The sequence below is a fragment of the Arachis ipaensis genome, chromosome B09 (assembly GCF_000816755.2).
Source record: "Arachis ipaensis cultivar K30076 chromosome B09, Araip1.1, whole genome shotgun sequence".
In the NCBI taxonomy this organism is placed as follows: domain Eukaryota; kingdom Viridiplantae; phylum Streptophyta; class Magnoliopsida; order Fabales; family Fabaceae; genus Arachis; species Arachis ipaensis.
Window position 1 is genome coordinate 127758807 of NC_029793.2, and position 16759 is coordinate 127775565.

Below are 16759 nucleotides of genomic sequence, written 5' to 3' on the forward strand. Positions count from 1 at the left end.
CACATGTTCGCATATCCCTGTCCATGCATCTAAGGGTGGCAATGGGTAGGATAGGATAGGATAGGATTTGGATCCACCCCTAACCCTACTCGCGGGTTGAGAATATCCCAACCCTAACCCTATCCGCTCTTAACCCGCGGGTACCCGATTCTACCCGCGGATTACAAAAAATATACAACATTATTATATAACTTGATGATAATTTAAAATAGAACTGATTTTTATGTAAAAAAAAATATTAAATTATCAATTAATGATTTTCTTTTAGTGACTAAGGATCTTTCGCATTTAGTAAGAGGTCTTTGATTCAACATTCACTTAAAACATATTTTTATATAAGTATATAATATAAACATATATAGAGTGCGAGTTGGTCGGGTTGGGTTGAGCTCAACTCGCACCCTACCCGACCCGCACGAGAATCCTACCCGCACTCTACCCTACCCGTTGCGGATCGAGTTGGCAACCTTACCCGAACGGGTGGGATCGGATTGGGTACCCGCGGTTAGGATACATATTGCCACCCCTACATGCATCATAGGTCAAAACACACGACGTTAAAGAACAGGATTAGGACAAACGCCGTACTTGTTAGGGTGCTTACTGTCAAAACTTATTTATTGAAAGGGAAAAAAAAAATAACAAGGACATTAGTTGACAAAATCCACAAAGAATTAACTGCAACACAAGAAAATATGCAGAGCCACAAGTCAATACACAATCAAACAAAAGCTCAAACGAAGTGGTAACAACATTTCTTTTTTCTTAGTGAACCCCAAAGCGCAAATTAATATGTACCACCTTACTAGATAGAACTACAAATTGCAAATCTTAATCTAAGTACAACCTTTCACTTTGTGTATGAAAAAACTTAAAACCACCCCTCAGGATACGAAATGTATTTATTACAATGAAAATAACTGGCAACTAAACTAAGCACAAGGGAATGCAAAAAAGTGAATTACTTCCTCCTGACAATTTCTAGCTTCTACAACAGTGCCATGAGAAATATAGATCTATTAAAGAGGACCTATCTAGTGCTGTAAATTTACCTGAAACGAGATTTGAGAAAAATGTTCCTGGTCATACAGCTCAAATCAACGTATCTGGGAAGGCGAACAAAGCAGTCCAGAAGCATCTTCCCCTACCACCGCAAGATCACAAACAGTACACAGCTCCCCCTTCTGGCTTGGCACAAATCGGGAAGTACAATATGGGCAAGAGACATCCTTCTGTCCGCGATAGATTGGCACATAGGTTGCACCGCAAATTACGAATGGGTTTCTGAAATCATAGTTCAACTCTGTTGTATCAGTCATACTTCTTTCTGCAACTGCAATCACTTGCCTTGCTGCCTTTGTTTGGCTTTCAACAGTGGGATTTGTTTCAAGTAGCCTCCTGGCAAAGTTATAAGCTGTTGCAAGGTTCTTTGCCTTGACACAGACGGTCATGGCATTCTGCAAGGCTAACCTCAAGTGAGGTGTCTGAAGGTTGCAGTGAGTGAAATAAGCTGCAAGTTCCTGCTGTCTTGCGGGATTGTCCCTGATTTCCCTTCTCTTCAGTTCCATCTGCAGACCCAAAACATATTCTTTGACTATGATAATCAGTTCCTTCACCTCATCCACTTCCCTCCTTGACTCAACGACCACTAAAGGAATTGTATGAAGAATATTAACAAATGTCCGAAGAGCCTCGGTGAATTTTCCAGCAGTAGTTAACTTATAACCAGCTCTAAGCTTTTCATCAAGTTGAGAGAATTTGAAAGGAAGTGCTGGTGGGCCCCTCACATTAGCACTGGCTGACTCGGTCCAGCCTCTTTCAATAGCAAGTGATATGACTGGAGCAGAAGAAAATGCACGCAGATACGAATGACTGCCACTATGGAGATCAATAAACATAGATCTCAAGGGGGTAAAATTTCTTATTCCAAGCTGCCGGTTCAATAACCTCATTGCAGTCTCAAAATTTCCAGCAGCTGCGTGATCAGCAGCAAGAGATGATTTCTGAATCCATATCTGGCTTACTGGCATACCAGGTGTCGGAGTCACAAAAACGGAAGAAGCGCTATTAGCAGCTCTTGGGGTGTCCTCTTCAGGGCCCAGACCTAAATCTTCCATCTCCCATCCACCTTCTTCATCATTTTCTTCAGCTACTTCTCCATCCTCCAGGATAGCAGCAACATCTCCATTCTGTACGCCATCCACATCAACAATGTCAAGCTCCTCGCCCCAATCTGCATCAGCAGCTTCATACTCTTCTTCATCAGCAACTCCCCTACCTGCATTGTCAAATGCACCATCAAACATGCCTCGCATGACCCTAAGGAGGGGCCAATCACTTCCACACATGACAGGTGATGGCGGCATCAAGAGAGATGGAACTTTTCCCTCCGGCAAAGATGGAACATCATCTCCCAGTTCAGCCGCAAGCCGCTCAGCAACATCATGCAGGCCATGGACTGATGCAGTGATGTAAGCAAGGGGCAAATGGCTTACATTCTCCAAGATCTTAACACGTTCTCGAACATCACCCAAATATAAAGCATTGTGAAACTGGCCCATCACATCATTCTTAACTTCAGCTATTTTCAACATCTTTGAGAGTTTCTCCAAGTTACCAGTGACAAGATACAAGAAAGATAATCGCTCAAAATTTTTTGTCCTCTGGTAAGCATACTCTACTATGCCAGCATTGCCTTGGCGAAGAGCCTCAACCCCCAAACGATACCAGTGATCTTTCTCATCAATTGCTGTAGCTGATGCAACTGCAGTTTGAATGTTCCCACTCTCTAAAGCCAAATTGAAACGAATCCTCTCATCTTTCACAAAATGGAGTGCAACCTCGGGAAAGCCCTTCTGTTGGAGATAAGCAATCACGGCTTGTCCACAGAGCTGTGAGTTCCTTATCATGTTCATGACATGATCATATCTCTTCTTCAAGAGGGAAAGCTTAAAAATATACTCGGTTGCATCAATAATTATTGCTCTGCTTTTTCCATCACGATCCAAGCAAAAGATTGTGTTTCCAGAAACCTTTGTGATATAAATCGGAATGTCCAGTGTTTTTATTATCCCACTATCTCCATTGGGAAGACAGTATTTAATGTGGTTCAGTGTTGTATAAATGAAAACTCCATTATCATCCCAGGCTCCACTTTTTACACGGATTGTCTCGTGGAGTGTACATTGGTGCACAAGTTTCTTGCTGGCAATTATAATGGCATGTTTGCTGAGCAAAGCAACATGTTCCATGTCATTGGACCAGACAACATATTTGATGAATGGGGTCTGAAGTTCACCAAGAACAATCCTCTGCTGAAGATCAAATATTACAACCCTATCCTCTGATCTACACAGTACGTTCCCAGTTCCTGCATAGAATATTGCATCAGTGGCAATTGGAAGGGCACTTTTTTTAACAGTCTCATTCTTTGAATTTTTTATAAGGACTTGATTGTTGCTCTTCTCAAGCACGGCAAACCGATTCCGGGACACAAAGACTGCTGATCCTCCATGACCTTTTTTAGCATCCTGCAAATCACCCCTACCATAGCTGTCCTTTGTTATGCAATATAACTCATAAGATCCACCATCCACATCTGAACACAGAAGAAATGCATTGTCAGTTGGGCTGTAGGAAAGAGTCTTAGGACTTTGATTCAAGCTTAGGGAGCCTGGTCTTCGAAATGGAAGGATTTGTGTGTCTCTTTGAGTGGAGAATTCATAAGAACACAAGAACCGTTCTTTTGTGTAGAACAACGTATCCCCACTGACTACAAATGCTGGCCTTTCTCTCTCCAGCTTGAAAACAATCATGCCACTGTCATGACCAGCTGCCAACAGGTTCATTTCAGGATGGGCTGCCAGAATCCAAAACCGGTCATGCTCTCGGCGGAATGTTTGAACTCCCGTTCGCTTTGTTGCATCCCATATACGAATACTTTTATCTTCAGAATTTGAGACTATAATATCCTGTTTTGCATGGAACATTACACATGAAACATTATTCATGTGTCCTCTCAAAGTGTCCACTTCCCATGCCTTTGTGTCTGAAAAGAGAGAAATATTTTATAAGTAGCATAAATTTAAATGGTATCAAGTTTCTTTTTCCCTATACAGCATAGTCTACAATATTTCAAGCATCCATCAACCGAGGCTAGACATAAAATTTAGCTCAAAATAAATATATCTATGTTCCTCTGCACAATTATTAGAAAAGCAATGATATTATAAGGAATTCAGATCAGCTCAATATTTAAAATAAGATATGGAAAGACAGGGATATCCTCAGTGTAACTAAGACCAAGTGGTTTCATATTTTACCATTCATCCTCCAAAGCTTTACTTGCCGATCATCTGCTCCCGAAACAATAAGAGGCAGTGTAGGATGAAATGAAGCCCAATTGACTCCCCGGTCATGACCTTCCAACACATACTTAACAACTGCATCAATACCGCCAAAAAGATCTGTGTTCATCTGACTCAGCCGCAGTAGGTCATCAGCAGGAGACGCATTTTTTCTCTTGAGAGAAGAAATATCCCAAACACGAACAGTCTGATCCAGAGAGGCCGACACAACAAGGTCCTCCTTTGGATGGAACAAGGCACACATAACATAATGATTATGGCCAGTTAAAACAGATATACAGGTACGTGACTGCCAGTTCCAAACGCGAATGGTCTGATCATCACTCGCACTCACAATCCATGGGTTCTCATGATGAAATTGCACCGTACGAATATAATCAAGGTGTCCTAGAAGAGTGAACAAACACCTATGCAGCTTGTAATTCCAAACCTTAATCTTGTAATCATCACCTGCCTACGGCTCGCCTTTAGGTGTCCTCCTCGGGATGGGGTCATTTAAAGAACGAGGGGCAGCACAAAATAAAAAAAAAAAAAAAAACAGAAAGAAGACTGTCGGAAATAGAATCACACGAAAACCCCAATGATTAGAACAAGATACGATCTATACTATCATAGCACATTCTATAGTTGAAAGCAAAAAACACATCAACATTGTGACGATACCTTTTCTCTTGTATACCTAACGAAGTTTCATCTTTAAATATTTTTGTACTCTATTTGAATTTTTTGTTGTTTAGAAATGTATACATACATATTTAATTTATATCTCTGTATTTGTGTTCTACACTTAAACAAACTTATATCATTTAATAATCATATTTGTATTGGTGCAACATATTAGTATATTACCAAGTATCAGATCCAAAGAGATAGACTACATAAACTTCTTCCTCTTCATGCCTCGACACACAAAACACAACAACCATCAAACAGTATTAAAAAAAAAAGGATGAAACTAGTATTCTATCAAAAGCCAATCTTTTTCACAACCCTCCCTCTCTTACTCTCCCGACCCATTTAAATGGATCTACGGTAGGACAAAAGAACAAACAATATGGCATTAAACAATCACAGATCCACAAAAACTCAATGGAACACAGATGCAGATGAAAAAGCAGAAAAAACAGAGCATGGAAAGTAATCTAGAACAAGGAAATCGTAATGAATCAAGGGTTATGAGCAACCTCCGGAAACGAATAGAGGCTGAGAGTAGTGGAAATGAACCCCTCGAACAGGACCATCGTGCTCGTCGAACTTGTCAATTAGGGTTCCCATGCGGTAATCCCATAGCTGGATAACTCCACTGTGAAGACTGGCGAGGATCCATGGCCTCTTGGGGTGGAAGCTGAGGCCCTTCACTCTGTTACTCTTCGTCTCGAACTTAGTCAGCATCTTCTCCAATGGAAACTAGCGATCTCCTCTGCGAGGAAACACCGTCAAATGAAATCGAAGCGATGGATCGATCGAGCGAAGTATGTAGTGAAAGTGGAAATTGAAGAATTGAAGAGTTGAGGGGAAGGGAGAGTAGGAGTTAGTTACCTGAGATGAGGTTAGGGCTAATGCATGCGTGGAGAGAAGAGGGAAGAAGAACAAGTTCAGATCCAAAATGGGAAGAGAAATGAAGGAGAAAGGGGTTTGAATAGTGTGGAGCTTAGATCTAAGAACTTGGGTCAGTCACCTTGCTCTTATTTTTACCATCAAAATTTTGTATTACATGAAACTCTTCAACACATGTCAAATTACTTCGTGTTTCTTTGGAATGGTTTTTTACTTTTTTGAGTGAATTTATTCAATTTTAAATATGTTTAAATATATTTTTCTAAAAGTATATTTATTTTTACACTTAATGATAGAACTGACGTAACATGCTTCTAAAAGTATTTTTTGATTTATTTCTTTTAGTTCGTTAAATACAATTTATTATAATCAATTAATTATATCAATTAATTGATTTAATTATATATTCAAATATCACATGATTTATTATCATTTATATCAATTTGTTTTCGTAATATTTTTTAATTTATTTCTTTTAATGTTCTGATAGTATTATTTAATTTATTTCTTTTAATTTTTTAAACAAAATTAATTATACTAATTATGTATATTAATTAATTGATTTGACTAATTTATTAGTCATTAAAATAATAGATTTATGAATAAAATAGACAACTGAGATATTTTTAACTAATAATTAAATCAAATCAAATTATATGTATTGAGTCAAATTCAAATCATGTGAATTAAGGATAAAATAAGATGATTTTTTATTTATTCAAATTGAATGCAATAAATACAAATTAATTTTGTTAGATAATCATAATTTTCTAGTCTTTTATATATAGATGGCCAAACAAAATGATTATCACTCTTACTATTTTAACTCTTTTTTTTTTTATGTGTAATTTCTTTTATGCATAAATCTACTCAAAATAAAAAAAACATGGATGAATGTTTTATTGATGGTGTTGTTTGACGAATACTATAATCCAAAAATATCCCAATTTAAGCATTCTACTGTTATCAATGTATATTTTTATAGTATTAGATAGAAGAATATTTGTTAAAATGATATACACCAATTAAAATGAATTTTCTTTGTCAATCTGTTATCTTTTACCTAACAAATAACATCCATGTTGAATATATTATTCTCATCAAAAGTCATATATAATTTATTGATAAATCTGTGTAAAAATACTTCTATGATGACCAAACACCATAGATTATTAAAAAAATTAAAATTAACTTAAATATACATAATATTATTCCATACCTTTCATTTTTATTTTGTCTTCATAAAAGGTCATATATGCTAAAAAAAATCTTTTTTTTTATATCAACGGTTCTTCTATTCAGTAATTTTTATAAAAAAAATTATGGATGTTTTTGTTGGAGGACATAGAATAATATTGTAATCGACAAGAATATATGAAATTTTAAAATGCTTAAGCATGTATTTGGCACTTGGCATATTTGTAGATGAAGTGCAGAATGGATAAAAAGATAGCTAATAAAAAAAATAAATAGTTAAAATTTTCTCAATACTAAAGTGTAAGAAGTGTAAATGTTATATTTGCTTTGTATGCTTTTAAACTCCATCTGCCTCATGGGTATTTGTGACTAAGTAATTATTAAAAAAATTAGTTTAATATCTATTTTATATTTTATTTAAAGTATAGGATAAAGTATATTTTTTGTTCCTAAAGTTTGACAAAAGTTTTAAAAATATTCCTAAATTTTATATTTTTTTAAATTTTTTCTGAAAATTTTTTGATTTGCATCAAATATACCCATGGTGGCTAATTTTAAAAAAAAATTAAGATCAATTTAACAACAATTTCATAAAAACAACCTCAACACAAGCAAATCAAGCATAATTTTCATGCATTATTGTTATATTGATATTAATTAATTTTTTTAAAATTTAGTTGTTGGGAGTATATTTTATGCAAATTAAAAATTTTTTGGATAAAATTAAAACAAAATAAAACTTAAGGATATTTTGAAACTTTTGACAAATTTTAAAGACAAAAAATATATTTTATCCTAAATTATAATAGTGAGTAAATTTTTTATGCCTTTTTTTTTAAAATAAATATTGTGATTTTTTTCACAAAAACAAAGTTTTAAGTTTAAAAAATTTTCTTGTGAGATTAGATTATTCCACAGATAATGATAAATATCTTGGTATTAAATCTATAAAAAACTTATAGAAATATTATGTTATATTATATAATTTAGTTTTTTTTATTTTCAATCTAAATTATTTAAATTGACATATAATTCATTTAAAGATAAAAGTCTCTCTATAGCAACTATCATCGTCGATAAAAAAATTACAAATCTCTATAAAATAAAAAATATATAAGATAAATAACATATATGTCCAAAGTTATTAATCATAGATTATGGATAAATTTCTAAAAAAAATATTATACATCAATATACAATTTTTTAATTTTTTATTGTTTTTAAAATTTTTTAGAATGATCAACATTTAAGTTATCTATACGTCACTTCTCAAAGTATTATGATTTTACAAATTATAATATATGATATTAGTTATTGTTATATATATGAAAAATGTGACTTATTTAGTGTTTATCCATTTGTTTTAGATTAATATTGTTGTAATAATGATACATGTGACTTTACGAGAATGACATAACCTAGATTTTGGTTATCTGAGAATTTACTAAGTGACTGGAATAGCTCCATGTCACGAACCAACAAATGCTAGCAATAGAGATGATGAAAAAACCAATTGAAATGGATATTTGCCGGGATTACTCGCGATTTGGGGTTAGATGGGAACCCATGATTCGTGAAATCATTACAACCCGTCCATATAAAATGGATGGAGACGAGGACATAGGTACTCACTCCATGGGATTCATTAAATCTACACGAATATAAGATTACTGATTTATTCTAATTTAGATATACATAAATTCATTTCTTAAATTTAGTAACCCTAATTTCTATCTCCAATTCAAATTCTTTCTTTTTCTTCCCAACTTATTATCAAGCTCAATTTTTTCTCTCTCTGTCTCTCACTCATTTTCTCTTCTCTCAAGTTTATCACTATGTTATTCAGTATTGTCCCAAAAATTATGTTATGTTATTATGTTGGAATATATTTTTACATTTTTTTAAAAATATTATTTTTCATAATAAATATGTTGTGAATTATGTTGAATTATATTGAATTGATTATTTTATGATTATTACATTATGTATTTTTTTGTTAATTGTTCTCAAAAAAATTTAAAGAATATTCGTAGATATCCGAGAGAATTTACGTTTTCTAAAGGGATAATATAACAGGGACTTGCGAAGATGGAGAGGAGACGGGACTTTTTTTTTTTTAAACGGGATTGACGGACGGAAAAGGGGTCTGTCACATTCTCCTAAGTATCTATTACCATACCTAACTAGAAACAAAAATTCAATCTGAGCCTATTTGAAATGAGATACATGTATTTTATTTGTATTGGGTCTTAACGTAATGAACCTAAGTCGAATTTGGTACCTTAACAATGAGTCTAGGTTAATCTTACTTGCTTCAAAATCTTAAAAAACCCAAATATATCTTAGATTAGTATTTTGAGTTATTGTTATAATAAATATTATATTATTAAATATTATAACATTTAAAATAAAGTATACATTATTCCCGTAAAAAAAATAATTGATATATTAGATATTATTCATATACAAAAATTATTTAAGTTGATGTCTATTTTAGTAATTTTTTATCTAAAAATGATTTTGAGTAGTGTAATTCAAACAACATTTATTTTACTATAATTCATTTTGATATAAAGATTGCCAAAAATAAATCACCTTAACACAAACTTACTTTTCATCAAAATCTAAGTTTACAAAATTAATTTTATGTAAACTCCCGTAATCCAAACACACACTTAATAATCGAATTCACTCCCTATTTTTATTTCATAATAATAACCTATATTTGGATATCTGAAAAATTAATAAATTATAACATTGCTTAAATGTTAAATACACGTACGTTACATCTTTTTCTTTTTTCTTTTCTTTATAAAAAAAATTCTTCCAAATTATCACTCGTTGGATCCCCTTTTTTCGCTACCCATCCAAAATACACAAAGATTACCTTCCCTTTTAACGAAATGAAAAATAGAAACAAATAAGTTGGATCCCCTTTCTTTGCTACCCCATCCAAAATACACAGAGATTACCTTCCCTTTTAATGAAATGAAAAATAGAAACAAATAAAAAGAACCAATGCCTGCCATAATTTCTTATTATCTTCCATGTTCATAATAAAAACTGTGACTTTAGCCATAACTCATAATTTTCTATTACAGTTAAGTAGCCTTATTTTTTTAATCCAATCAAACGAACAAGACTTTTGAATGGTTAAGCTACTAAATCAAAACATTTTCTTATATAGCAACACATAATATGCTTTTACTTTATTGAATGTCTATGTTTTTTCTATATTTTTTATTTTTTATATATACCTATTAAACAAAATCACGATTTTGTATGAACTGGGATCGTAGATAACTAGAAAAATACAAATTGAGAACGAAATGAGTAGCGAAACTAATAAAAATTGTTGGAACGCAGGGTTTTATTAAATTCAATGAATTAAATGATACAGTAATGTAATGTGAATGTGATTTTACTGATAAATGAAATCTACAGCGGGGTCTCCCACCGGAACAATAATAGAGAACTAGCAACAGCAACTAACAGTATTTGACGGCAAGAAATTGGGAACACTACTAGCGCAACTATACCCTAAAAAGTATTAGTAAGTCCTAATTAAGGGTGCACAAAACTGATGTTTGGTCGACCCGCATTCTTTTTCTCTTACTACTCTCTTGGTAGCTTCACTGCATACACAAACGAAACAAGGAAGAAGAGTAAATAATAGTAGTAGGAAGCTAATATAATGTAACTAAGATGGTATATAAGAAGCAAATACCTGTTGGTTGAAGGCATAGTAGAGTCAGAGTCAGATCTGCATTTGGAATGAACAATGGGCCCTAGTTGATGTCTGTCCATGGCTTTCATTTCCCCTGTCTCCTCGGGAACCAACGACCCCGGAATCGATTCCTTTCCCGAAGCCTCTGCACCACTTAGCCACAGGCTCCCACTTGCAAACCACTTTTGAGACCCCTTCTGCTTCCGGCTTTTTGACATTCGGTTCCTAGTCACATGCCAATCCATATGTCTACTGTGTTCATCTTGCCTTTTGAATCGGAGACCGCAGCTCGTGCATTGTCTAGGAAGATCACCGTATAAGGCACTGATTACACCTTCATGACGAACCTTCAAGATATCTGGATCGAACTCCGTCCCAATGGAATCCTAAAACACGAGTTCATTTAAATTACTATCTCAAATCAACAAACTAAAAAGGGAGGGAAACTAATGAAAGTATAGTTACCAGTCCGGTGGGTGGATTGGTTACCGAGATCACACCGTGGTTCACTAGTGAACTAATCAAATCAAGATATGCAGGTGGTGGTTGACTTGTCACCGAATCATCGCCATGGGGATGAGACATTATTTGTGATGGAGCAGTTGGGAGGCTTGGACGTAAAGGTGGCAAGGTTCCCCCATGTAAATGCAAACTTTGGCCCTGCATATCAGGTAATGGATTTGAGATGGGCATACTTATTGAGGCACCATGTCCTTGCAAAGAGCTCCCATGACTAATTTGTGTTGAAGATGGAACTTGAGGTGGAAGAAACTGTAGTTGAGGTGCTTGTCCATGATTTTGCAGGTTAGAGGAAATTGGTCCAGGTTGATTAGGCAACTGGTCATGCATAAACAGAGTTCTATTTGGACCATGACCCACATTGGTGTTATTATTAACGTTTATTGGTTCAAACAGACTCCTAGGACGTTTTTGCAATGGAAATGCTGGATTCAAGCCGGAAGGACGAGTAGCATGAGCATTGAAAGCAGGGGGAGCAGCCCCCATATTGAAGGGGTACTGTGAAGAATTAGATAGATCATTAGATAACTTCCTTTTCCTGGAGAATCTAACACTTGATTGCATAGAACTGCTGTTTCTACTACAGTCTACTAATCCTGGATTCATATCTTTCCAATCAAACTCCTCTTCTTCAGTGTCCTGCCATGATGCCAATGGAAACTTGCTCCCTAAACCATTTCTGCCAGGATGCTGCTCCACCAACAAAAGCTTAGTACTAGGAATTTCATGGCCTTTGTCACAACCATATGCCTCAATAAGAGCTCTTGGACTTTGACGTTGTTGTTCATCATTGAGATTACAAGTCTTAGAAGTTTGAAATATGTTCCAACCATCACTAGAAAATCTCTTTTGCTGCCATTCATCCAACCCTCCTTCTCTTGTATTACCTACAGTTCCCGTTGAGTCCAACCTATCACCACCAACCTGTGAGGATGAAAACCAACACACTGTCAGAATGCAGCTTATCTGTCTGCAGGATCTCTCTTTCTATTAACAGGTATAAACAGACACCTTTCTATCAAAAATTTGGAGGCCACATCATTCAGGTTGAGACACACAATATATATTTTATTTTCATCAATCATGACAAACAGCCTTAATGTATCAACAAAATCACTGATATTTTTGCATACAACACATATTTCACACAAAAGCTTACATTATCCATAATTGAACTAGAGTGTTCCATCTGCTGCAAGGATTGTGGTTTAATAACATGTGCCCCAAGAATCGGTCTACGAAAATCATATGCCCCAAGGTGATTAGCAAAGGGTTGTTGATTATTAACTGCTGGTGAAGATTGCAATTGAGCTTCAATATTGCTTAGGACAGAGGGAGGGAAGATCTTTGACCAGGTACCAAAGAGACGTTGCAGAACAGAATGCAGATTGGGCTGGACCTGCCTGTATGCTTCGCAGTAAACCTTGGCACACAATAGAATTGTTTCAATCTTTCAATAACAGAATAAAATAAAAATGAAATATAAGTAGAAATAAGCATGCTCTAATTAACCTACTTGAGGTAGACGTAAAGAGAAGTGTTTAACATATTCCTGGCCAAAATTCTTCACAATACTGTCCAGAAGATAGAGAGAAGGAAGTTTTTTATCAGCAGGCACCTGGCAGAGGATAGATTTAAACCATTGAGGAACCATATAAACAACTGAGACTTAAATAATATTATAGCTTAGCTTTATTAATTTTCTACTGCAAAAATATCAGCATCGTTGTTTGCTAAATCAGAACTCAGGAGCAAAAGTAACATTTAAAAAGCCATTCTTTACAATTTCTTTACAGACAATTCTCATCATGCCTTTTTTTTTTATGTGGCGTAGAGAAAGTGATCTCTGAGACTCAATCTTAACAAAGGGTTGAGACTTTATTGACAAGATAAACCTTAAACCTTAACACATGTTCTTAATTACTCTGCCCCTGAGATCAATATATGAGATAAAGCTAGGGCGTGCCCCAACTTCACATGTATGCTTCGAATTTCGTTCCAGTTCAGTCAAGACCTGAAATGCATTGTTTTATTCTTGGGTCTTAAACTCAGTTTCGTCCTTTCTACGGGATTCATGTGCCAATTGCTAGTTATGCGGGAAGTTATGTTATCCTAAAATTCTCTGTTCTTAGTTGAATAATAATAATAATAATTAATGATTTAGAATCCATTCTCTCTCGCGGAAAACCCACGCAAATAATCAAAGGCAAGGACAAATGGAACGATAAAGCCCGTTGGAATTGAAAGTAAGGACAAATGGGACAAATAAGCCCGTAAAGCAAATAAAAAATAAAATATAAATTAAGATTGGAAAAGAAAAATAAAACTTAAATGCTGATATATGGGTAACTGCCAAAATTGAAACAACGCCCATAGAGGGATAAAAGTAGAGTTTTTTTTGTTACAAATAGCGCGAAAAGGTGATAACTTTCTGCAGCAATGGAGACAGACCTCAAGAATCCGGTTGCAAATGGCATCGGCGATGCCCTTGGCGTGTTTCGTCTGCTGGCCGGCAATGATAGTGAGATCGGTAATGATGGGATTCACAGTGGAGGTGAGTTCTGACAACAATAGCCCATACGTCCGAACAATTTCTTCGGTAGAGAAAGCCTTGAGGTAGCCTTGGCGCTTTGGAAGTAAGGCGTTAAACCGGTACACGAGCATGGAAGGAGAAGGCTCGTGCGTGATACCATTCGCCATTTGTATTGTAGCTGATGGGTGCGCAATAGAATTTTAGAGAACTTTTAACCTTGACGAAGGAGAACTGGAGTTATATTGAATTGAGAGAAGATGAGATTGGATGAGATGTAAACAGGACTGTGGCCTCTAAATAACTATTTATTAAGGTTCTGAAAACCGGACCGGTAATCAAAACATGAATCATACAATCACTAATCGCACATTTTTTCTTCATAAGAACAGAACAATGAAAACATAAAGCATATAATAAATCAAAAGATCACCAATTGCAAATTTTTTAATAAGAATAGAAGTTAGAACAGTGAAAAATGAAGAAAGATTAACAGTTTTCAACCCAATTTTAACAAAGCTCATGACAATGATTAACAACAAAAAAAAGCAATGAAGGAACAGTGAATCAGTAACATAGGCAGTGCAAATCCAAGAAACTTTAATAAAATTTAACTATAGAAACAGACAGTAAAGCAGTAATAGAGTTATCAATTTAAAATTTATCATCAAATACAATCAGGGAGCAAAACCAATCAACCAAGCACTGATTGGGAATTAGGAAAAAAAATCAAAAGAACATTTAAATCACAGCAAAAACACAACAGGAACATTTAAAAACGAAGCAACCCGAAAAATATCTAAAAATCACCATTGCTGAAAACAATGATTTGATACGTGTATGCTCAGAATTAAAAGCTAAGCTTACAGGAAAGTGAAGAATACCCAAACCAAAGAACAGCTTAAACCAAGAACAGAAAATCACAACAAAAACAAAAAAAAAATTAAAGATAACAGAAGAACAACAGAACAACAACACAAGAACAATTAGCAAATTAACAAGTTCACAATAACAGTTAAAATTTAACAGAAGAACACTAATGCAAGTGAATCATCATGCTAATATGTTTTCTGCAAAGATGCTATTTGTGCACCTAAAATTTCCTTATTACTAAGATCCAATTATTCTTAATTTCAAATGCAATCAACTTACTAAGTTTCTAAAAGCTAGAAATTATAAAACCAACCAGAATTATGGTAAAAGCATTTCATCAAACATGTTGAGTGCGGTAAAATTAAAACGAAATAAGAGAATTCAAAACTTAATATCAATGTGATAGAGAAGAGAACATAACAATTGTATAATCTATGGAAAAAAAATCCAAACCACTACCAAATCAAATAGTTACTTATTGTAATAGAAATCAGAAGTTGCAGAGTTTGAAGTAGAGTATTGGTGGCGGGTTTAGGGAACTCACGGCGGCGACAAAGGAGAGCAGTTCGACGGCTAGGTGGAGCGCGCGGGTTGGTCGCAGAGTTTGAAGCAGAGCAACGTGGCTTCCAGACGAACGCGAACTCTACAAAAAAATTAATCTATTTTCATTTTTTAGGATTCATTTTTTTTTTTATTTTAGAAAATGTTTATGGAGATTCGAAGGTAAGCTGACTTGACGCGCACAGCAACAACATAGAGTATTGAATGACAAAGACTTAAAATTCTATAAATAATTATTTAGAAGCCACAATCACATTTACATCTCATCTTCTCTCAATTCGATATAACTTCAGTTCTCTTTTGTCAAAGTTAAAAGTTCTCTAAAGTAGCGTTTGTTTTGAGGTACTGAGACAGGGACTGAAAGACTGAGACTCAGTATCATGTATGTTAGTTCAGAGACTAGTACTAAAATTTCTGTCTCTGTCCCCAAAATTTCAGTATTTCAGTACCTCCAAAAAGTGGAGACTGAAACTTTAATAACATTTTATACCTAAAATACCCTCATTTCAATTAATTAATTTCAATTTTACCCTTTGTTCAAATTAAATTAGAGTTTCATTCTTGTTTTAATTTCTGTCTCCCACTTTGTATCAAACAGAATACTAAAATTTATTTCAATTTCTGTCTCTTAGTCTCTTTCTCTCGGTCTCAGTCTCTCAGTCTCAATCTTTCTATCTCTGTCTCTCCACCAAACGCTACCTAAAATTCTATTGCTGCACGCGTTAGCTACAATACAAATGGCGAATGGTATCACGCACGAACCGCATCAAGGTTACCTCAAGGCTTTTTCTACCAAAGAAATTATTCGGACGTATGGGCTATTGTTATCATACTCACCTCCAATGTGAACCTCATCATTACCGATCTCACTATTATTGTAGGCCAGCAGAGGAAACATGACAAGGACATGGCCGACGCCATTTGCAACCAGTTTCTTGAGGTCTGTCTCCATTACTGCGGAAATTTATCACCTTTTCGCGCCATTTGTAACCAAAAAAACCCTACTTTCATTAGGGTCGAAAGTTGTCCCTCTATGAGCATTGTTTTAAGTTTGGCAGTTATTCATGTATCAGTATTTAAGTTTTATTTTTCTTTTCCAATCTTATTTTATATTTTATTTTCTATTTGCTTTACGGTCTTATTTAATTGCGAATACGAGAAAAAGTCATTACTTCCAATTCCAATGGACTTCTTCGTTCTATCTGTTATTGCCTTTGATGCGAGAGAGAATGGAGTCAAATTCATGGATATCAAGTTAGATATTTACTTTTTTGATAGAAAGGAGAATATGAAAAGTTGTGGCATTGGTTTGACGCGAAATGGTGAGTTGCTTTATAAGTGTATATTTGAGTTAATTCAAATGAGTGATTTTAGAAATTTTACAAAATTTATAACGGAGTTAATTTTAAATTTAATGATTGAATATTT

General features: G+C 34.7%; 2 protein-coding genes across 7 annotated transcripts; both read right to left on the reverse strand.

The window, feature by feature from the left end:
- LOC107617543 (coatomer subunit alpha-1) lies at positions 655–6067 on the reverse strand. The gene is made up of 4 exons (XM_016319319.2): positions 5907–6067; positions 5552–5787; positions 4323–4817; positions 655–4048 (listed from the first exon to the last, which is right to left on the reverse strand). The coding sequence occupies exons 2-4, from the start codon at positions 5757–5759 to the stop codon at positions 1098–1100; spliced, it is 3654 nt and encodes a 1217-aa protein (XP_016174805.1). The 5' UTR covers positions 5760–5787; positions 5907–6067; the 3' UTR covers positions 655–1097.
- Positions 10474–15414, reverse strand: LOC107616011 (polyadenylation and cleavage factor homolog 4-like). 6 transcript variants are annotated; one of them, XM_021110338.1, is made up of 8 exons: positions 15315–15414; positions 13819–14131; positions 12884–12985; positions 12527–12790; positions 11770–12291; positions 11314–11730; positions 10849–11234; positions 10474–10756 (listed from the first exon to the last, which is right to left on the reverse strand). In XM_021110338.1, the coding sequence occupies exons 2-8, from the start codon at positions 14065–14067 to the stop codon at positions 10672–10674; spliced, it is 2025 nt and encodes a 674-aa protein (XP_020965997.1). In that variant the 5' UTR covers positions 14068–14131; positions 15315–15414; the 3' UTR covers positions 10474–10671. The 6 variants fall into 6 exon arrangements, with proteins under 6 accessions (XP_020965997.1, XP_020965998.1, XP_020965995.1 ...); XM_021110339.1 differs by having other exon boundaries at positions 11314–11500; positions 11570–12291; XM_021110336.1 differs by having other exon boundaries at positions 11314–12291; positions 13819–14116.

What these genes read in the sequence shown, in the direction of transcription:
- LOC107617543 (XM_016319319.2), bottom strand. Translation starts at nt 5,759, where the DNA reads ATGCTGACTAAGTTCGAGACGAAGAGTAACAGAGTGAAGGGCCTCAGC. An exon ending in GCCTCTATTCGTTTCCGGAG is followed by an intron (nt 4,818 to 5,551) that starts GTTGCTCATAAC and finishes AGCCGTAGGCAG; the next exon opens with GTGATGATTACAAGATTAAG. An exon ending in AAAGCTTTGGAGGATGAATG is followed by an intron (nt 4,049 to 4,322) that starts GTAAAATATGAA and finishes CTCTCTTTTCAG; the next exon opens with ACACAAAGGCATGGGAAGTG.
- LOC107616011 (XM_021110336.1), bottom strand. Translation starts at nt 14,067, where the DNA reads ATGGCGAATGGTATCACGCACGAGCCTTCTCCTTCCATGCTCGTGTAC. An exon ending in TTTGCAACCGGATTCTTGAG is followed by an intron (nt 12,986 to 13,818) that starts GTCTGTCTCCAT and finishes ATCCTCTGCCAG; the next exon opens with GTGCCTGCTGATAAAAAACT. An exon ending in TCTCTTTACGTCTACCTCAA is followed by an intron (nt 12,791 to 12,883) that starts GTAGGTTAATTA and finishes TTGTGTGCCAAG; the next exon opens with GTTTACTGCGAAGCATACAG.